We start from the raw sequence: 22,930 nt of genomic DNA on the forward strand, positions 1-22,930 counted from the left end.
TTGTCAATTCACTTGTTTAATCAGTATTTGTTGAGCACCTACTATGTGTCTGACCCTGGGCTAGGCACAGCTGTGAAGAGTGATCCTAATAGCTTACACATCCACTTTGTCAGCATTTATTCTATGCCAGGCACTATCAGGAGCACTTGATGTGTTGCCCCATTTCTTCCCTACAACAATCCCATGGAGTAGCGTTTATTATTCTTATCGTCCTTCTATGATGAGAGGTCCGAGGAGGTTAAGTGACTTGCTCAAAGTTACATGCTGGCTACCACCTGGACGAGTTGGAAGTCAGGTCTTCCTTCAGACTCTGAGCTCTGACTTCAGGGCTCTATTGAGTGCTCTTGCTGTCCAGAAAACACATACAAGAGTAAAGAAAGTAAACAAGGAACAGGAATACACAACAGATGCACATGAAAGAGGGACAAGTGCAGGGAGCCAAGAGGTAATAGAATAGGACTGTTGTGCACAGGGGTGCCTCTTGGATTTAGTTTAGGCAGAGACCCCAAGAGAAGAGTTGGATGGTGGTGTGAGGGGATTCAGAAGAGGGGACTCAGTGTGTTCGAAAGAAAAGTTGGAAGACAGAGTATGGTGTCTCTGAGAACTGGAAGGCAGTGGAGGTAGTGTTGATGCCAGAAGTTTTGACGGCCAGGTAAGGAGTTTGGACTCCATCCTGGAAGCCATTAAACGGTTGGGTTTTTGTTTGTTTGTTTGTGTTGGTTTGTTTGTTTTTGACAGGATCTTGCTCTGTTGCCCAGACTGGAGTGCACTGGCACAATCACAGCTCACTGCAGCCTCAACCTCCTGGGCTCTAGTGATCTTCCTGCCTCAGCCACCTGAACAGGTAGGGCTACAGGTGCATGCCACCATGCCTAGCTAATTTTTTAAAACTATTTTGTAGAGATGGAGTGTTACTATGTTGCCCAGGCTGGCCTCAAACTCCTGTCCTCAAATGATCCTTTGGCCTTGGCCTCCCGAAGTGCTAGGATTCCAGGTGTAAGACACCGCACTCAAAGGTTTAAAGGGTTAAACCCTTTAATCCAGTTAAAGAGTTTCAAGTGAAAGCTCTCTGAGATCTTTTCTCCCAAGCATCCAATGATTCTCTGAATCTTTCGTTGGATAGTAAATGACTGTAGACTCCCAAGAGGAGGGTTTTGGAGGAAAGCTCCAGAATATTCAAGTTGTTCAAGTTAAGCACTACAAAAGTATGGCTAGGCAGAGGGGTGATAAGGATTAAAAACCCAGCCTGTATTCCATCCACTGAGCCATATGCTCACAGGACAGTGTCTTCTCAGAGTAGCCACTTGTGTTAATGTGCACAAAAGCCCTACATAGACTAGCAGGGATCCAGGTCAGGTGGTGTGAGCACTAGCTATCATTACAGGGCTCCTACTGTGTGGCAGGCCCTGGACTAAGGTATCATGGTGGCAAAAGAAACAAAAACGTAGGTGATGGTGCTTATCCTTGGAGAGTCACAAGATTTGACCAAAGGTTTTGTCAAGGGAAATATTTTTTTTCACTCCCATAAAACCCACCATGCCTTGTTATATTAGCTTCCTTTTACTGAGTGCCTACTACATGCCAAATGTCACCCTAGGCTCTTTCTACACCTTGTCACTCATGCTCATGGTCCTCTTGAAATGGAGAGAAAATTATCTCATTTTTCATAGGAGGAGTCTGAGAGGTGTAGGTCCATGTCCAAGGGCACACAGTGGGGATGTGGCAGAGCTCAAATTTGATCTCCAGAGACCTAACTGGGCATGAGAGCAATTTTCTCCATGTGGTAGAGGAATTGGTTGTCATTGAATAGCAACTCTGTGACACTTTTCATGCACGGACTCCTTTAATCTTCATTACAACCTATGAAAGTGGGTATCATAGTTTCTGTTTTGCAAAAAAGTCAGTTCAGGGAGGTTGGGAGACTTGGCCAAGGTCTCACAGCTAGCCTGAAGGAAAGCCAGGGTTTGGATCCACATCTCTCGTCTCCTGTGCTTATGCCCTTACTTCTCTCCCAACATTTTTAGGTCTCAGAGCTCCTTAAATGTAGGGGCCACTTCTTATTCATTCTTGTATCCTTAAAGCCTACTTTGGGACGGATAGCAGGTGTTCAGTAAATATTTGTTGAATGAATGAATGGGGACAGAGAAGTGAAGCAGAGGTACATCGTGTCTCCAAGTGGGCAGCTGCTTGAGAATGCTCCTTCCTCATCACTGTTTCTTCTGACACCCTGACAGGAGGAGGGTCAGGGCACTAAAATTTGGCATAATATCATCTTAAAGCTATGTTAACACTCTTCCCCAAAGGGGGAAATATCACTACGCATGATGAACTATTTGTGGGATTATTGAGGACGTGATATGAAAATCATCCTGATTCTCCACTTATTGAGAAGTGCTACCCAATTTGTCTCAAATGTCACATCTCTATGTATTAATTTGCTACTCCACAGTACTGATTAAAATGAATGTTCTCCAACTCCCAAGGCAGAGCCATCGGAAATGGAACAGGTTTACTCAGGAAGCACACACCAGCCCTCCTGAGCAGAGAAAATGGACATCTCTCACCTCCCACCCTGGAGGAGGCCTTGGCCTGCTGTTCTGCTGTTCTGGCCCGGAGTGGCTTAAATGCTGCAAATTGCATAATCAGTGTATGTCTCTCTCTATATATATGATTAAATAGCTTCCATTAGCCCAATTTTGAGATGTCTGCATAATGTCCCAGAATTGGGGAACTCTTTTGGAATGAGGAAATTGTCTTGAGAGGCTGAGGCTGAGAGAGAGAATCAGCAGGTCTAATTACAGGAAAAAAACAAAAAACAAAAAACAGGAAGGGTCCATTTCTCCTATGCTCTTGGTTCCAATTCCATCTCTGGACCCCAATTTATTTGTGTGCACAGTGGAATGATCACCTCCAACCCTACTCCCACCTCCAAACATCACAGAAGCACACTTCGTTCTGAAGCTCACTCCTGATCTGCGTCTCCTGGTACAACAAAACAGGCAGCTCCGGCTCCATCTGTCCATCCCTCACAGATGTGTCTGTCTGACCCTGTTTCAACACGCTGTGGTCCTTATGCAGAGATGATATTACTGACCTTCCATTGGTAGCAAAACATACAAGGTCTTTTTTATTTTTTCAGAAGTGACACTAAGTGGAGCATTTCTTCTTTCTCCCTCCCCCCCTTTGGGAGGGGAGATAGACTGGGGAGAGAGCACAAATTGTGCAATGAAAATGAAGCTTGGATGAAAATCAAGGACTGCACATAGTAGGTACCCAATAAATATTAGCTCAATGAATGGTGAAATCTGTACCATCATATTAATATGTGATGTCAGCCTCTCTGGGCTCCGGTTTTTTAGGTGAACTAGGGTATCAGGGGTGGCTGCAGGGCATCTGTGAACTCCGTGTGAATCTTATGGAAAAGAGTTGCATTTGTGTGAGTGTGTACATGCACGTGTGTGTGTCACAGTTTTCAAATCCATGACCTCAAAAGTCTAGGGCCTACTGGACTTGTTACTAGGACCCTTAGCTCTAAAGCCAACATCTCTGAAACAAAGAGAAGAGGATATGCCCAGAGTAAGTTCCTGGCTTGGCCTCATTAGCGTCTATCCACCAGGTGACAAAGCCTGAGACTTTATCCTGATCCAGTGGTCACAGGCTCAGGCAGTGCTGGAGGGTCATGAATATGAGGAACACTCTGCTTCTTCCCTCTAAAAGCAACAGTCTGGCTGTAAAACTAGACACACCATGAACAGTCTGGATTAAGGATTTTATGCAAACTCTGGGGCCAGGGTACTGGGGTAGGGCTGGGATTGTGAGCTATGAAGTTGACATATTCTTTCCACCTCCTGAAATAATCCCAGTCAAATAAGGTTAGGATGAGAGTGACTTAATTAATTAGCTGACATTTATCAAGTGCTGACAATTTGCCAGGTCCCGTACTGAGCACATCTTGTGACTTGTGCATTCTCTTCCTTAATCCTCACGACAGCTCTATGAAGTATTATTCTTATCCTGATTTTACAGGCACAGAGGCTGGAGCTCAGTGAGATGACATAACTTGCCCAAGGTCACCCGGCAAGTGAGTGGCAAAATAAGATTTGATTCCAGGAGTCTGAATTCAGAACCTGAGATCTTAATTCTTGTATTATGCCACCTCTCCCCTTATAGGAGTCTGTAAAAATAAGGGAAAATAAGGGTACATCATCTACGTCATCCTTCTAGGATTCTTTATAGAGATAATTAGTGGAATAGAACAGGTCTGATTTTTAATGAAGCCTAAGCATACGAGGGTTTTGCGGGGTTTTTTGTTTTGTTTTGTTTTTGATAATGAGATGCCCAGATCACAGTTAGACTTAGCTAAACAAAGAAATAGCTGTTTTGATAGCTAGAGTACTATGTACATCTAATAGATTGAGACCCAACACTCAGAGATGGGCTCTCCTTCATAAAAGTGTCAGAATACACAAGATCCATGCTGCTAAAACACAAAGGTGCAACAAAGATTAAGCTCTAAAAACCTGCAGAGACTCTCTTCCCTAACTGACATTTCTGAACTGCCCATCACACTCACTTACCAGGCAATCAGTCTGGAATAGTCGGAAAGAATCCCATACAAGAGCTGGGAGTTGTGGGTGGGAGTTGGGCAAACCAAGCACCTTCTTTGGGACCTTTTGTGGGAGCACCTTCTGTGGGAGTTGTACAAACCAAGCAACTTCCGTGGGAAGTCTGGGGCTAGAGTGAGAGAAAAATGTCCAAATGGCAGGACGACTGGGAACATCAGATAGAGACACACTGGCGGCGGGGGAAGATGCAGGTTTCCCTGCACTCAGAGTGACACATGGCGAGCATCAGAGAACCAAAGACAGAAAGGGAGTCACAGAAACCAAGACCAACACAACTGGCTTCCAGGGGGATTTAAAAATAAAATGTAAAATAAAACTAAAAGAATAAGGTGAACCTTTAAATGGACATTTATCTAATCTTCACACAGTAAAAGACTTTCCAAGCATGGCACCAAAAGTAGATAGCATAAAAGAAACATTAAAAAATTAAAATGTAAAGTGAGTGTCATAAAAATGAAAACTGCTGCACCTCAGAAGGAAACCCATCATATTAATATCCTTAATATGCAAAAAGCACTTACAAAGAAGATAAGAAAAAGTCTAACACCCCCACAGAAGAGTAGGCAGAGACCAGGAGGGAGGATTTATACAGTTATCAATACATGGCCAATAAGTGATGACAGGTGCTTCACCTTACCTATAATCAAAGAGATGCAAATTATCACAACAAATGGGATATCATTTTCCACCCATTTTAATATGTGAAATTGATTTAAAACTCACCAATATGTAACCTTGGCAAGGTGGAAGGAATGGGCCCAGGCCTGCTGGTGCACTGTTGGTAGAAGTGTGCTTTCATATAACCTTTCTGAAGACACAAAGGAATTATGTATAAAATGGAAAATCTACATACTCTTTGACCCAGTAATTGCACTTTCAAGAATTTACTCTAACAAGATAATTAGATGAGGGCTTAAATTGTATGTACAAGGATGTTCTTCTCCTAAATGTCCACAGAAGATGACTGGTTAGATAACTGTAGTATATGCAAACCACAATGGCTCCCTCAGTGATGTTCATTAGAAAGACAAATCAGGGCTGCTTTTATTAACATAGAAAAATGTTGGCCTCATTAACCAGACTGCAGATTTCCACATATAGCATAATCCCAAGTGCCCCTGGATCCACACCTGTGTGCATATGTGTGTGTGCAGAGAGCTGTCTAAATTTATATTCACTGGAATGGCAGAAGTGAGGCTAGACCTGGACAGAGGAGGACATGGGCAGACCTGGGAGTCAGGTGGAGGAGGAGGAGAAGGAGGAGGAGGAGGAGGAGGAGGAGGAGGAGGAGGAGGAGGAGGTGGTGGTTAGTAGGGTGAGGGCTCCAAAGGCCTATTTTCAGACTCAGTGCTAAAAATGGGATTTCCAGATCTAGCAACTGAAAATGCAGATGCTCAGCTATATTTAAACTTCAGACCCGGTGTGGTGGCTCACGCTTGTAATCCTAGCACTTTGGGAGGTTGAGGCAGGCAGATTGCTAGAGCTCAGGAATTCAAGAACAGCCTGGGAAACATGGTGAAATCCTGTCTCTACCAAAAATACAAAAAAATCAGCCGGCCGTGGTGGCACGTGCTTGTATCTCCAGCTACTTAGAGGGCTGAGGCAGGAGGCTGAACCCAGGAGGTCGAGGCTGCAGTGAGCCAAGATCGTGCCGTTGCACTGAAGCCTGGGGGACAAAGTGAGACCCTTTCTCAAAAAATAAAAATAAAATAAAGTAAGTATGCCCCATGAAATATCTGGGGTATACTTACACTAAACATTATTCCCACTTCAAAAATTTAAATAATTTAAAATTCAAATTAACTGGGTGCCCTGTATTTTATCTTGGTGACCCTAGCTGAGAAGCTCAGGAACACACCTCTTTTTGTCTTTGTGGATGACCCACGCCAGTCTGGAAGCCAAGTCTGACTTCCCACATCCTCCCCTGCCTCTGGCTTAGCTCCAGTTTACCTGCCTATGAAATGGAGTCACTAGCTTCTGCCTTACTCAAAGAGATTTGCAGAGAAGCCACGTTAAAATTCTTGGTCATGAAGCCCTAAGCTGCACACAAAACTTCCCTGAGGCCCAGCATGTACTTCTGTAAAATGGATAGGAACGTCTGTCCACAGGGTTGTGGTGGGGGATTAAATGAGATAATGGATGCAAAGTGCCTAGCATACAGTCAGTGCTTAATACAAGCTGATCTCCTTCCCTCCTGTCCAGCTGCTGCAGCCCACGCTCTTGCCCCCCGGGGATTACAAACCAAGCACCTCTGTCATCTCAGGGTTTGACTACTGGCCTTTTTGATCTTTTCCTTGAAGCGGCAGCAGCCGTGGGCTGACACTCTTCACCTGACTTCACCTTTCTCCAAAATCCCTAGCAGCAGTTCAGTTCCTTATCTACACTTTTCACATTCCGGATGAGGGTGGAGGAGGATCAAACTTGCTTTGATAGCAGGCATTTGCAGATGCCAGCCAAGGCGAGCGACCAAGAGCAGGGCCCTGATGCCATTTGCAAACAGATACAACAACATCATGAAGAGAATATAAGAAAACCATCCTGACTAGGGGAAGCCTAGGCTGGAAGTGGGAGCCTCTCCTTTGAAGTCTGTCTTTCTCCCTGCTTGCCACCCAGCACGAATGTCCAAGGGGGACTCTGCAATGGAGAAAGAGGGCTGAGCTCCTTCCCTGAGAGCCAAATCTTCATAAATTCTTTCTGACTAATGAATTTCCCCTCCTCCACTCCACAATGAAGCTCAGAGAGCTTAAAAATCTGCCCAAGGTCACCCAGTGAGTCAGGTATGGGTTCTACACAATTCAGTTGCCTGTTGAATAAGCTCAGTGAGAAAGAGATCCCAAGGCACATATCAGGTGGGTATGCTCACAGCAGTGGCTGCCCCCACTCATTCCTCCCACGTTCCATCCTTGTCCATCCACTTTGGGTGTTTCCAAAAGTGAGTGCAACTCACCTTCGTCCAGATGCACGAATTGCCACATAGTCCAGTCCCAAGTCAAACGAATGGGATTCAGGGCTAGCCATAGCCTTAATTTATGGATGCCTGACTCCTGTGTTAGCACAGACACCTGTGACCCACCTTACCATGCAGTACAAAACAGCCAGCCACACATCCTGCAAAGTATGCAAGAACCCTGCAATAGGTGACTGCGTGGAGAATCGCTCAGCTACCGCCATCTGTTTGCATTGGACTAGCATTTGCAGGGGCTTTGCCTACAAAGCTTTATTTTCTTAGCACCAAAGACTTAGAGACCTGACATCATTATGTGGCTGAGGTAAAACAGGCTGTTCCTTCTGCCCTGTGAGTCCTGCTGTAGAATTTTGAGCATTCGCATACCTGGACTGCCTCATCTGTGCCAGGCAGGTGAGAGGAGGGATCTGCTGGCCTCGAATTTATCCCTAATGTTTTGCAATCTCTTTTGAATCACAGGCTTCTTTGTGAATCCGATGGAAGCTCCAGCTCAGCTCTGTCCAGTAGAATTTTCTGCAGTGATGGAAATGTTCTGTCTGTGCTCTTCGACATGCTAGACAAGCCACATGTGGTTTCTGAACATTTGACACGAGGCTAGTGTAACTAAGAAACTAAATTTTAAATTCTATTTAATTTTAGTTAATTTAAATGTCAATAGTCATACGCAGCTAATGACTACTATATTGGACAATACAACTGTGGATCAGCAGTAAGCAAAATTTTTCTGTAAAGAGTCAAAAAGTAAGCATCTCATTGGCTTTGCATAGGGTCTCTGTCACAATAGCTCAACTCTGCAGTTGTAGTGCATGAAAACAGCCACCGAACAGATGTCAACAAATGGGCATGGCTGTGTTCCAATAAAACTTTATTTACAAAAACAAGCTGCTGGCTAGATTTGGCCAGGATGGGCCTGAGTTTACTAACGCCTGCTACATATTCTCCCTAGAAAAAGACACACCTATCCTCAGAGTTTTTGTCCCTAATATCATAGAGTTTACACATCTCCTGTTACCCAACTATAGACCCTGCTCATAATTTCCAGGCTGGAGTATCTGTTTTCACGGGGCTCTGTGAATGTACCCTCAGAACTGCTCTGCTTAATGAGAAGTGGTTGTGCCCCTGACAGGGCAGTGTGGTCAGGGACCGATGGGACACCCTTTTCCTCAAGCCTCAGGTAAGCCTGGGCCTCAAAGATCCACCAGGACTGAGAAATGAGGACACCATGAGGGCCTAGGGCCTGGCCAGGTCCCCCATGTGTCAGTCACTCCCAGCATCTCTGCTGGCACCTCTTCTAGTGTCCCTGACCCAGTCTCCTTTTCCCTGGCCCCAGGCCCCAAATGCAGTCAGTGTCCCCAAGGCCAACCTATTATGGAAGGAGCTAATGGCCAGAGAGACTTTAGGACGCTTCTCTAGAGGCGTCTCTTAGTGAGGAGCTTGTTTGCTCAAACTTGGAGAGAATTACTTTGGATTCAGGGTCAAGGTGAAAGTATAAATAGGAGGACAAAAATCACAGGCTTGATGCTGGGAGGAATTTTGTTTTGGCTTTTGTTTTTTTGGACAGAGTCTCGCTCTGTTGCCCAGGCTGGAGTGCAGTAGGGCAACATCCATCTCCCAGGTCCAAGGAATTCTCCTGCCTCAGCCTCCCAAGTAGCTGGGATTACAGGCGTGTGCCGCCATACCCAGCTAATTTTTGTATTTTCAATAGAGATGGAATTTTGTCATGATGCTCAGGATGGCCTCAAACTCCTGGCCTCAAGTGATTCACTCACCTTGTCCTCCCAAAGTGCTGAAATTACAAGGGTGAGCCACCACACCGGGCTGAGAACTCATAATTTTTAAAAAAGAAATTAGGCTATTTCAGGAGTCCTCACTTTAAGGACAGGTCAGTGTTTGTCACGAACCCTCAGTTAAAGTGAAATAGAGTTATGTCCAAGCCCTCAGCAAAAGGCAGGTAGAACTTTCTCAGGAGCCTTCTCAGCAACCTTTAGTTAAAAATAATTGAAGCCTTCTCAGAAGCCCCCAGTTGCTCACGTTAAAGCATCAAACCATTTCCCCTATATCCCTGCCACCAGGGGTGGTTTTTGCCAAGGAGGTGGAACTTGTCCTCTTTATGCATTACACCCCTGGCCAAGACAGGGAGTATCTATTTCCATATTCCTGTAGTTTCGTTCAAGAAAGCATCACTTATTCTTTAAGTCTTAAACAAAGGCAAAAAAAAAAGCTTTTGGATAACTGGCATGCTTACTAGGGAATTATGTCATTACTGTTATTAATTACCATTAACAGTCTTAAAATATGCCTATTAATGATCTTAACACAAAATAGCAGTGCAGGTCTTAGCCAAGAGCAGCATAATTACCTATTAATGAGATGTAAATTTCCCAGGGAAATGACAGAGATCTAGAGTACTACCTTCTGAACTAACATAATAAAGTTAATAATAATAATAGTGTATAATCTGAAGATATTAGTGTTAATTTGAATTCTAACACCATATTTAAACAGACTGAGAGAAGTACAAATTATTTGCATAGCGCAAACCAAAAGCCCCTAATCCATGCTATTAAGGAAAAATCAATTGTTCTCCTCTGAATAATATCAAACTGACTCTTGGCAGTCACTATATGGTGTTTTTAGCTGCTTATTTTATTTCTTTTACTTAGGGTTTATATCTCTTTTATTTTCAAAAACAACCTGAGGTACCTTATACAATGAAGCCCAATAGAAAACAGAATTTAAAAAATTAAAGCACAATAAAACCCAGTTAAAGGGTACAGAGACATAGATGTTACCAGGCCCTTAGGATAAACTACTGTAGACGAGCTTCGATTTCAATTCTGTTTCCTGGGAACCAACAGGGACAATTTAAGTAACTGAGTTACTGGTTAGTAACCAGCCTTGTTAGGACAGGCACAAGCTCTGAGTCTGAAGAACGCTTCACTGCAACTGTGAGTGATGCAGTCCTGCTCATGGCTATTAGGACGTCATATCTCGGGCTCCTATGGCCAATGGGGAAGGCACCTACCTTCATAGGTGGCGTGGAAGCCTTGAGCACTGACTGCATAGTCGCTGATGAGGCGCAGAGAGAGGGTGGTGGCTGCACTAACAATGGTGGCTGGCAGCTGAAAGCCTGTAAGTCTGAAAGACAAAGAAGTGGATTAGGGAGAATGACCCCCTTGGGCAACTACACATCCACAATGCATTTATTGAGTGCCTGCTGGATACACAGTGCTGATCTAGGCACATAGAGGATGTTCAAAGACAAAGTGATTCTCAGCAGAGGTGATGAAAACCAGCAGCTTTCCGCCACAGAAACATAGGAAGTGACTCCCCCAAAGCCATGGTCTAATCCCCAACCTGGAGGCCTGTCTGCCTCCTTTGTGTCTCCTCTTTTTTCCTCTTCTGATTTCTTTTCCTCTCTCTTCTCTTTCTGACTGAGGTCCTGTGAGGCTCTGGGTAGAATTCCCCATGAGTTTACACTAACAATTGCCATAGACAATATTTATTCACGTAGTAAGGGAAATAGAGCCAACTCTAAGTAGAAGAATGAGGATGCTTCTTATCACAGACTTTATTCTTTCAAATGAATGTCTACTGCTTTTATAGAAATAAGTGCCTATTAGTTTTTAAATAAAGCAAAAAATAAAAAACCAACACAATCTAGAAATAATTATTCCTGACAGTTGACATACAAAGAGATAGCAGGATCAATAGATGGAATCATATTCAATGAAATAATTTCATACAAATGGAATCAAACTGTGCATGCTTTTAAAATTAAAATGTTTAAATTTTCTTTCTGGAATTGAACTGAATAAAAGGAAACAGGTGTGACACTAAAGGAATTGTTGAGCCTGAAATAATATGCTTTTAGCACAATATAATCATTTTTAAAGATTCCTCTGAGGAAAAAAGATACCCCTGAACCCTTAGGAATACATTTAGGAAAGACCTTGTCCACTGCTGGGCATCCATGCATGGTGACCCTCACAGGGATCTAATTGTGCACACAGGTGGTAGTCAGGTGGCCAGTCTCCTATCCACCTTTGTCCTTAACCCCCTCTAAGCCTCAGCCTGCCTTACCACATCCAGGTAGGAATATGGGAGGAAATTCAAGGTCTAACTTTGTCCCCATTTTTAGGTATTTTGAAATATATGTGGTTCTCCTGGATGCCGCTGTATACCTCCCATTGCTACATAGTATCTTGATGCCCAGGATGTCCACTGAAAGGCATGAGTATTGGGCTCAGGAGAGTTAAATCAGATATTTGTTAACAGCCACTGTGAAAAGCCTTATGCTATATGAAGCCCTTGTCCTTCTGACCATCCTAATCTTGTGGGGTTCATGTTAACTCAGAACAGACTCAAGAAAAAGCAAGGAAAAAATGATCAAATTATGAAGCAGGTAACCAAATAAGTTTCAAGGGCATCTTCTCTTCAAATATAAACATATCCAGCAAAAGATCCCTACCTCACTCCATATTCATATAGTCTCATTCATCAAAAATGTATACGTAAAATAATAAAATCATACATATTATAAGGAAACAAACTTTGTTTAATCATCTTATGCTGGAGAAAGCCCTTCTAAGTAAGACACGCAGAGGACTCTCTTTGTACCTATTTGCCTGTCAGTCTTCCATGGGAGCTGTCCATGGCTTGGAGTCCTGATAGGTACTCCACCTGCCCACTAGCCACAAAGCTAGGTAAATGATCAATCATGGCATACTATCCCTAATTTTTTATAGACTTGTCCCAGGTATGGGGAAGAGGGAAGAGGCTGCATCATCCAAGCAGAGTCATTCTGACTCCTTCCATGGGATATAATATACAAACTCTGAAAGTCTTTTATTTTTGGATCTTAAACCACTACAATATAAGCTTGAGACTCCCAGCAGCCTTTTTATCATCACACAGAGACTATCTGTTTTAGAGAGAATGTTATTGCCACATAGATATAAATAAAAGCTGAGCAGTGGCAAGAGAAGAGAAACAGAACCCTAATGATATGTTTTTCAGATCCTTAATCCACGTAGTGAGATCTAGCTCTTCAATGCCCAGTTACGTAAGCCAATATTCTTTCTTTACTTTCTTTTTTCTTAAACTAGCTTGATTTGGTTTTCTATCTCTTGAATTGATTCAGTACTAATGGATACAACATGAAACCCCAGAGGCCTTAAACGAAAATATTGATTAATAACTATGTGAAAATTAAAAGCATGTATGGGTGGCAAAAAAAACTGTAAAAGATAATGAGAAAAGTGCAAACTGAAAGATTATGAATATGTGACAGGAGGAGGATTCGTATTTATAACCTAGAAAAAGTATTTACAAATCCATAAGAAAATGGCAAACAGCTAGGAGGAAAAGAGCAAATGATACAATACAAATTAACGATCTACCTAATTAATATAAAAATGTGAAAACTAAATCCCCAAGACTCATTTTTCACCTATCCCGAGTTGGCAAGGGCTAAGGAAAACAGATCCTGCACTTAGCAACAGGATAATAAGGAAATACTACAAATTATACACACGGATTGGATACATTAAATGAAATGGGCACAAACTTGAAAAGCACAAACTATCATAAGTTTCCCAATATGAAACAGATCATTTGAATAGCCCTATAACTATTAAGGAAATTGAATTGGTAATTTTAAAATTCCCAAAAAAGAAATATCCAGGCCCAGATGATTTCACTGGAGAATTTTGCCAAACAAATAAAGAAGAATTAGCACCAATTCTAATCAAATTTCTTCCAGAAAAGAACAACAAACACTTCCAAACTCATAAGGCCAGTATTACCCTGATACCAAGCCAAATACAGTACAAACAAAGAAAAATGAAGACCAATATTTCACATGAATACAAACACAAAACCCTAACAAAGTATTGGCAAGGAGAATTCAGCAATACATAAAAATATTTATACACTATACCCAAGCGGGGTTGATTCTAAAGATGCAAGGCTGGTTCTACATTTGAAAAATCAATCAGTGTAATCTACCATATTAACAGCCTAAAGGTTAAAAAGCATATGACCACATCAACTGATGCAGAAAAAGTGTTTGACACATTTAAATACCCATTTCTAATTTTTAAAAAATTTCAGAAACCTACAAATAGAGGGTAACTTTCCAAACTTGATAAAGAACATCTGAAAAAAAAAATAGCTAACATCACACTTAATGGTGAAAGACTGAATGCTTCTCCCTTAAGATTGAGAACAAGGCAAGGATTCAACAAATCAATTAGAAAATCAGCGAAAGACATAGAAGAGACATTTCACCAAACAAGACATATGTATGGCAAAGAAGCACATGAAAAGATGTTCAACATCACTAGCTTTTAAGGAAATACAAGTTAAAACCATGAAGAAATATTACTACATATCCATCAGAACAGCAAAAATAAAAACACTGTAGTCACAATACCCAATGATGGTGATGATGCAGAAAAACTGGATTCCTCATACAATGCTGGTAGAATGCAAAAACATGCAGCCACTCTAGAAAATGGTTTGGCAGTTTCTTAAAAAGAAAAGAAAAGAAAAACACATACACTAACTATACAACTCAGCAATTTACTCCAGAGAAATGGAAATTTATATCCATTATACCCAAAAACCTATGTATAATTGTTCATCGCAGCTTATTCCTAATAGCTCAAACTGGAAACAACCAAAATGTCCTACAGTAATAGATGAATGACTAAATAAACTGTGGTACATCCATACCACAGAATACCACTCAGCAATAAAAAGGAATGGACTATGAATACATATAGCAACTTGGGTGGACCTCAAGGGCTTTAAGCTAAGTAGGGGGAAAAAAAGCTAATCTCAAAAGATCACATGGCATATGATTCAATTTACATAATATTCTTGAGATGACAAAATTAAAGAGATGAAAAACAGATTAGTGGTTGCCAGGGATTAGGGATGGTAATAGGAAGGGAAGTGGATATGACCACAAAGAGGTCGTATAAGGGAGATCTTTGGGTGATGGAATCATTCTGTATCTTGATTGCAGTCATGGTTAGGAATCTGCATGTAATAAGATGACAAGTATATATACTCATTGCACCAATGGCAATTTCCTGGTTTTGAGAGCATGCTATAGGTACATAAGATGTAATTATTGGAGGAAACTGGGAGAAGGGTACATGGGACCTCTCCTGTGAATCTATTATTATTTCAAAATACAAAGTTTTATGAAAGGAAATCTACCATATTGACTTCTGATTAGCCCCAGTCTTGAGAATGCCTCCTGATTCCTCTTCTATTTACTGTTCTTAATATAAGAACATGTCAATCACGATGTTATCATACATATATATATATATATGGCACTCTTGCCTGTTCTGGAGGCTGCCTTTCATTGCCTTGCTGGACACATACACACTTTCCCTATGGTACATAAGCCCTGGGTCTGGGGAGTAACAGTGCAGAGATCTACCTGCCTTGTGGCTACCCAAGACCATGCTTCTGTCTGTAAATTTCCCTAATAAAACACCTAACAAAAAATTAAAATGTTCAAATATTATATCTATGGCTCCTGTTATATTGCTGTTGGACAGTACCCCAGTCCTGCATTAGATCAGACCTACACTCAGACGCTCTGGATTGGGCTTTGAGCTTGGTCTTTCCCAGGCCCCTCACTCCAACTGCTTCCTGTCTACTCCAACCCATATTGCACCCTCCCATCCCCCATCAGCACATTGACTGCAGGCATGCTGACTACCAGAACCAGAACTCAGAACACAGGGCCCCCACTAGCCTATTCCTTGGCTTCCTGTTGACTTGCCCATGCACCATTGCCCTTTCTCTCCCTTCAAATATTCATATCTGTTTACAGACTGGCATCATCCCATTGGACCCTATGAATTAAAATAGTAAATTGTCCCCAGTGAGGCCAGACCTATATCCAGTTCCCCAGACTCCATCCTAGCCAGCTCTGGTTACCTCTACCTCCAAGTGGGCCCAATTCACAGCAGGTGCAACTTGTCCCTCCCCCATGTCTACTAGAATTATGCCCTTGGGTGCCCCTCCCAGACACTCAGCCTAGGGACCATCCTTTCCTTCAACAACATAGAGCCTCATGGAGGAATCTCAAATCTCACTAGGGCTTCTCTCATGAAGTCCTCTCTGAGAATGATATTCCTCTCACTAAGTAGAAATTGTTGATTTTATTCCCCAACTTAGTTCCAGGAAATCTTTGCATTGCAATTAAAGATTCCTAGACCCTAGTTTCTTGGTACTACATTGACATAAGCTGTGAATAGCTAATGTACACTGTCAAGAAACAATTACAGTTTTTATCACTTACAATATATGGAATTGCAGCTTACTAAGCATTTTCTCTAATCAGGTATTTACCACTGCTCCGCTCCTTCCCAGGGTTGGTAGATAAATTCTAGCAGGGAGGATTCCTCAAAGGCACTAGCTATGGCTGGGGGAGGGGATGGGAAATTGAATCTCCTCAGCAGGATACCTGAATCATCACTCCCCCACCCACTCATCTTCGAGATGGATTTTAGACACGCTAATGACCCTGCAGTCAGGAGGAGCTATGGTGTTGCATGACAGAATGAGCAAATAAAACTTTCACACTTTCCCATCTTTTATCTGACAAGATTAAATACCATATTGAAAGGAGTGAGGTATCCTTCAATAGTGGGATCCAGAGTTAGTAGAGAAATGAAGTAAAATGATGGGCAATGAAGGCGAGAGTCTCCTGTTGCTATTGGTTATCCTCCCTGAGGACTCTAAAATGTGCAGAAGACAGCATTTTGCAAACAGGTGGCACAGACAAGCATGTAAAACAATTCTCATCTTCTGCTTTACATCAGCCTTATTGTCTTCCCATTTCCTCCAGTGCCTTTTCTTTGTTTTTGCCTTCCTGCCAAAAGTAACTCAGAGTTTTGAAAACAGGATGGCCAGGACCCCATATACTCCTCATTTCTCAGCTCGGAATCTATCCACAGCCTCCCACTGTTCTCAGGATTGAAGTCAGAATCCCAAATGAGGTTCACAAAGCCTGCATGGCTTGGCTCTGACAGGTTCTCTGCTCTGTCTTCCTGCCCGGCTCCAGCCCCCCTACTCAGTCTTCTTTGGTCAAGGCCACCCCAAGGGCAAGGGAATTGGTCAGCCCAAAGTGCAGGCAATAAGGCCATGAATTTCCTGTTGGGAATTGGAAATCAATAATAAAATGGACTTTAAAAGTTCCTTCAATTTGCCATGCCCCATCTTCAGGGTCTTTGCACTTATATCTGGTTCTATTTACACTGTCTCCTATTTAGAACACTTTCTGACTCAGGATTTAAGTAACTCTTTCTCATCATTCAAATCTTATCACAAGTGTCTCAACATTACTTCTAGAAAGATGCATTCCTGACATCCCAGACCAGTCTATTCTGCATGCTCATAGGTCCCAGTGGAAATCACTGGTATGGTTCACCTTGCATTTCCAGCTTTCCTTCTAGACACAGAGTAGAACAGCACCTCCCAACCCTGCTGAGGTCAGGTCTGACCACAACACCGGCATGGCCAGGGAAATGTGGGTAGCAGTGAAGGTCACTGTTGCCAGGAGGAAGCCTTGAACAGCCTGTGTATCTTTTGCTGAACTCCCTTCCCCTTATCCAAGGTCAGTGATCCTTGGACTCTGTCAGCCATGGTCTCTGAGCAACTCCCCTAAGCAAAGAGCACCTGCAAACCTTTTTTGAATCTGCAGCATGAGCAAGAAAGAAATTTTTGGTGAGTTAAGCTGTTTCAATTTGAGGGTTGTTTGCTGCCACTATGTTTTCAATTGTAGGTTTTGTTATTACCATTCAGGTATGGTGAGGCCAACAGATCAGAAGACATTGCCACTGAAGAGATACCCACAGTTTCCTAGAGGAAGGGGCATACTACGCCATGCAGGGCCACAAGCATGTAGGAAGCTCCAGGGTCAGTGACAAGGCAGAGGAGCCTGGAAAAATGTGGGCAAGAGCCTTTATTGTGGTTTTCCCAAGAAGGAATGGGCAAGATCAGGTAAGCAGCAGGGCAGGTTTAGGATTGCCTAGTTTGAATAATTTCAGAGGGCACCAAGGTGTGTGGACCACCCTTAGTTGTCTGATGTCTGGCCCTGGGTAATTAGGGCAGGGAGATAGTAGATAAACAATGAGATCTCAATAAAGGAGGTAGAGGCCAGGCACAGTGGCTCAGGCCTGTAATCTTGGCACTTGGGGAGGCCAAGGTGGGAGAATCACTTGAGCTCAGGAGTTCAAGACCAGCCTGCACAACATGGTGAAACCCCATCTCTACAAAAAAAAAAGAAAAATTTAGCTGAGTATGGTGGCTACTCAGCTAAACTTGTGGTCCCAGTACTCAGGAGGCCAAAGTGAAAGTATCACTTGAGGCTAGGTGTTCGAGGCTGCAATGATCCGTGATCACATCACTGTGCTCCAGGCTGAGCAAAAAATACACACACACACACACACACACACACACACACACACACACGAGATCCTGACTCAAAAATAAATTAAACTTAAATTAAAAATAATAATAATAAAGGACTTAGTTGTGCTCTACCCAACTGGGATGATCAGTTAGCATACGGAAGGCACACTTCTGGGAGAGCTATTTGCTATTTTAGGTCAACAAAGCCCCAAGATGGCAAAGCATCAGAAAATACAGACAATTAAAAAACCGTGATTAGTGCACACAGTGTTACTTGACCTATCCTGACTGATATCTCTTTTCTTCTTTTCTTTATTAGCACTTACCATAATTCCTAATTAGATGCTTATTGGGGTAGTTTTCATTAAAGTCTCCCTGACTAGATGAAAGTTCCATGAGAGCCATGGCTGAGTTTGTGTTGTTTACCTTGCGTGTGTATTTCTCAATGAATGGATGGATGGATGAATGAATGAATGGCAGATTATTCAGTGTTTTTATAGAAGCAGCCACACAGTCTTAGGTAACTCTGATGCTTGCAGTACAGACCACAGGAGGGAGAGACATCTAGACGCGGACTAAGTAACACTTACTGATGGGGCAAATCCCCTACATATCGTGAAATGAGGCGAGATAAAAGGACAAAGCAGACTGCTTTGAACACCTCCTTCTCTTCCTAATCATCCAAGAAAAAATAAAAGGGTGGGAGCTTTTATTTTAAAGAGGGTATTAGGCTGTGTGCAGTAGCTTGTGCCTGTAATCCCAAGCCTTTGAGAGGCTGAGGTGGGAGGAATGCTTGAGACCAGATGTTTGAGACCAAACTGGTCAATATAGTCAGATCCTGTCTCTCCAAAAACTTTTAAGTATAGTTGGACATGGTGGTACATGCCTGTAGTCCCAGCTACTAGGGGAGCTGAGGCAGAAGGATTGCTTGAGCCTAGGAGTGTGAGGCTGCAGGTGAGCTGTGATCATGTAACTGCATTCCAGCTTGGGTGACAAAATGAGACTGTCTCAAAAATAAATAAAGGGGGCATTTATTTATTTAAATAAGGAAGAGGGGACAGAAGAAAATGCTGAACTGTACACAAAGGGACTCCCCTTCTAAGCAGAAGGACTTGAACTCCTCCATCAGAATTTGGCTTGGATATGACTGAGCTTCCTGCCTTCAGGTGTCACTGAGGCCTTGAGCACATCAACAATTGGCCAGTGTGGACTGAGACCTGAGTGTCTTCCTGGAATGCGGGGTCTATGTAAGACCTTGCTTGGGAGAATCCCAATAACGGCTGAAGTGAAATTCTTCCCCTTTATGCACAGGGTTCAAAGTCAAATTGTTTTTAATGGAGGGATATGACATTTCTTCCACTCAAGTAAAATGTTTGCAAATTCCTACCCATGGAAGCAAAAGCTCTTTTTCTTACTCCAGGAGTTAGTGCCCATGTTTGAGAACTTCAAGGCTCTCACGTTGACCAACTACTGACTTCCTCAGGCTGGGGTCTCTTGGCTTTGAGGTGCCAGGCTTGCAGCAAGGAGACCCTAAAAGACCCCTCACCCTATCAGGTGAGGAACAGTTGAAGAAAGTGGGCATGTCTAGTCTGGGGTCCAACAGAGTTGGCAAAGGGGAGGATGAGAACTGTTTCCACATCCCTGAAGGCCATGCTTGAAACACCAACGTCCTCATGAAATGCTTGGCAAGGAAGCAGGACCACAGGGCAGAGGCTCCAGAGAGAATACTTGGGCTCTATGTACAGAAGAGTGCTGGCATTTGCATCTACCAAAGGGATGAATGTGCCACTTCTCAAGTTCAATCCAATTTTAATCCTGCAAATATTTACTGAGTGCTAACAGGTCTCAGATGCTGATCCTCAGAGAGAGGGAAGAACACACCAGGTTGAATCTTGGACTAAGCTCATTAGGAACATGGTTTTGCTTCTACCAGTCAGAGAACCAATGAGAAAGGCAATAATGAAACTCTAATCTGAACAAACTCCAACCTGGAATTCTGGAGTCTATTAGTACATTAGGTTGACTCCATTACTGGAGTAAATGTAAATCTTGATTCCTGCTTGATAGAAAAACATAGGAGACAGGGAAAGATGGAAGAATTAGGCTTTGTCCAAATGTCTTCCAGGCACATGGAACTTTCTGGAACTATCTGGAGTAGGGCTGCTGGCAAATCAAAACACTATTTGCTAAACCTGTCAGTGTGACAAATGTTGCTTACATTTACTCTTTTATTCCCAAGGTCAAATTGGCATGTCTTTTTTCATATCACTGTTTGATGTGCTAACAGCCTTAAATGAGAACAGCCTTTCAATAAAAGCCCAGTTTGCTCTACTACTATTTTTTCCTCGATAATTCTATATTAGCTGGGCTCTTTAAGATTGTCTCTGTGCTGCCTCAAGATCTGGAGAACGATGTGATAAACCCCCACTTTCCATAACTTTCCGAGGATAGAAGCAGAGCCCTGAGTCGTCCTTGAGTGAGTGTTGCTGGGGCTGGTTCTCTAGGCCTCAAGTGAAATAAGAGATCTGGATCAGCTCGAAGGACACAGTAATCAGGAATGACAGAGATGGACAGCCCCTTGGGTGGCATGGCTGGAGGCTTTGCCTTGCACTACCTGGCCTGCCTTTCTTTCTACCTCAGCTCATGGCTCTCTCTCCTTTGGTCTTTCTCCTCCACCTGCACTGGCTTCTTACACTGTCCTTGAAGGTGTCACATCTCTTTCCATCTCAGGGCCTTTGCACATGCTGCCCCTAGGGCTCTGTGCCCAGATGTTTCCCTTAGCCACCCAGGCCTCCTCCACTTTACCTTCCCCCGCAACCCTGCATTAGCTTTTCAGGGCTCAGTTTCAGCATCAATTCCTCTGAGAAAGAGTTTAGGGATCCCTGATAAATCTCCTTAGAGAGCAGAGTACTTCTACTTTGTAACATTCATCCCAATTATCATGAATTGATTTTCTTATTGAATTGTGATATATCTGTCTTTCCTTCTTGATGGTAAGTCTCTTGGAGGCAAAGATTATCTATAGCCTTTTCACTACATCACTAGCGCAATATGGAGTGAATAAATAAAGGTTTTACTATGAGAAAGCAGACAGAAAAGGCCTGTTATCCTTTGGAAGGCCAGCTTACAAGCATAACCCCTGTCTGGCATCTGGGAACCAGGGATTTCAGGACAGTTCCCTCCATTTCCAGTACTTTCAAGAGAGGTCTAAACAATTTGCATAAACATTATGGTTTATGCTGAATATCTGCATTCCATCTGGGAGCCTAGAGTTTTGGTATGCATCAGGAAGAGGGCCTAGGTAATCAACTCTGTGGGAAAACCCTGGGCAATGAGTCTCCACTGAGCTTTCCTGGTTGGCATTATTTCATATGTGTTGTCACAATTAATTGCCAGGGATTTGAAGCATGACCTGTGTGGCTTCGCCAGAAAAGAACTCGTGGAGGCTTATGCCTGGTTTCTCCCAGGTGTCGCCCCAGCATGCACCTTTTCCCTTTGATGATTTTACTCTGCATCCTTTCACCATAATAAATCATAGCCATGGGTGCAAATATATCCTGAATCCTATGAGTCCTAATAAATCATGGGGGTGGTGATGTGGACCCTCCCCCCCAATACAGAGGGTGGCAAATGAATACAATCAGATTTTTCTGGAAAGCACCAAAACTAGGTTATTTTTCAAAGCATGTTTCTAGAGTGTTCATCAGTTACACAGAATTGGGAAATGCTGGGTTAAACAAAGCAAGGATTTTTCAGAAAACAAATAAAAAATAAAATGTGTAGGAGGACTTTAAACAAGCTAAGTCAATGTAAATCTCCAAGGCTGGAATAGATTATGTAACAGATCCCAAACCCATTAGATTATAGCCCCTTTTCTTCTTAAAGCATCCTGTGGGCTGCGGTTCTGTGGAACCCTCTCTGGGAAACAATATGCCCAGAGAAGGCAGGTTATGGAGCTGAGGCTGCTGCTACGTCAGCCAGGAGGCTGCTGACACTCCCTGTCTTAAAAGTTCTGAAACCCAGAGTGACCAAAGGCCTGAGCTGCCCCAAGATTTGGAGAACAATGTGATAAGCCTCCACTTCCGAGGGTGATCTACTCATGTCTCTTCTTTGCAATCTTAAAGGGCCCAACTAATATAGAATTACCCAGGAATAAATAGTAATATAGCAAATTGGGCCTTTATTGAATGGTTTTCATTTAAGGCTGTTAGCACGTCAAATAGTGATATGAAAAAAGACATGCCAATTGACCTTGGGAATAAAAGAGTAAATGTGAGCAACATTTGTCACACTGACAGGCTTGGCAAATTGTGTTTTGATTTGCCAGCAGCCCTACTCCAGACAGCAGCCACTAGTTAGATACATAAAGCATTAACCTAAAAACAGAACTATCATTACAGGCATCATCTGGTAATTTGCAGGTAATTGATGGACATTAGTCATAATCACATACTACACACACACACACACACACACCCCATACATCCCTACAAACACATGTTTTCTCTGGTAATTCCCCTTTGCATTTCATCAAGAGCTTCTAAAACTGGGAAACTTGGAAAATCTAGGCTTTTTGTGCCTTTCTATATGTACATCACAGACCCCTTTATTTTTAAAGCATCTTGTGGGCTGGGGTTCTGTGGAACTCTCTTTGGGAAAGGATATGCCCAGAGAAGGCAGATCATGGAGCTGAGACTATAGCTACGTTGGCTACAAAACCACCGACACTCTGTCTTCAAGATCCTGAAACCCAGAATAAGAGAAAGTCTAAAGAGATGGTTCTCGGCTGGGCGCGGTGGCTCACGCCTGTAATCCCAGCACTTTGGGAGGCCGAGGCGGGTGGATCATGAGGTCAAGAGATCGAGACCATCCTGGTCAACATGGTGAAACCCCGTCT

The 22,930-nt window shown here is 42.9% G+C and overlaps 1 protein-coding gene across 1 annotated transcript in view; it reads right to left on the reverse strand.

Moving 5' to 3' along the window:
- The window catches only part of CSMD2 (CUB and Sushi multiple domains 2), a 616,956-nt gene that overhangs the window by 488,548 nt on the left and 105,478 nt on the right, over positions 1–22,930 (reverse strand). The window contains exon 3 of the mRNA XM_017527996.2: positions 10,616–10,728. Coding sequence (XP_017383485.1) covers positions 10,616–10,728 — 113 coding nt within the window. The remainder of the gene's footprint in view (positions 1–10,615; positions 10,729–22,930) is intronic.

This window comes from Cebus imitator, unplaced genomic scaffold (assembly GCF_001604975.1).
Source record: "Cebus imitator isolate Cc_AM_T3 unplaced genomic scaffold, Cebus_imitator-1.0 Scaffold51, whole genome shotgun sequence".
In the NCBI taxonomy this organism is placed as follows: Eukaryota; Metazoa; Chordata; class Mammalia; order Primates; family Cebidae; genus Cebus; species Cebus imitator.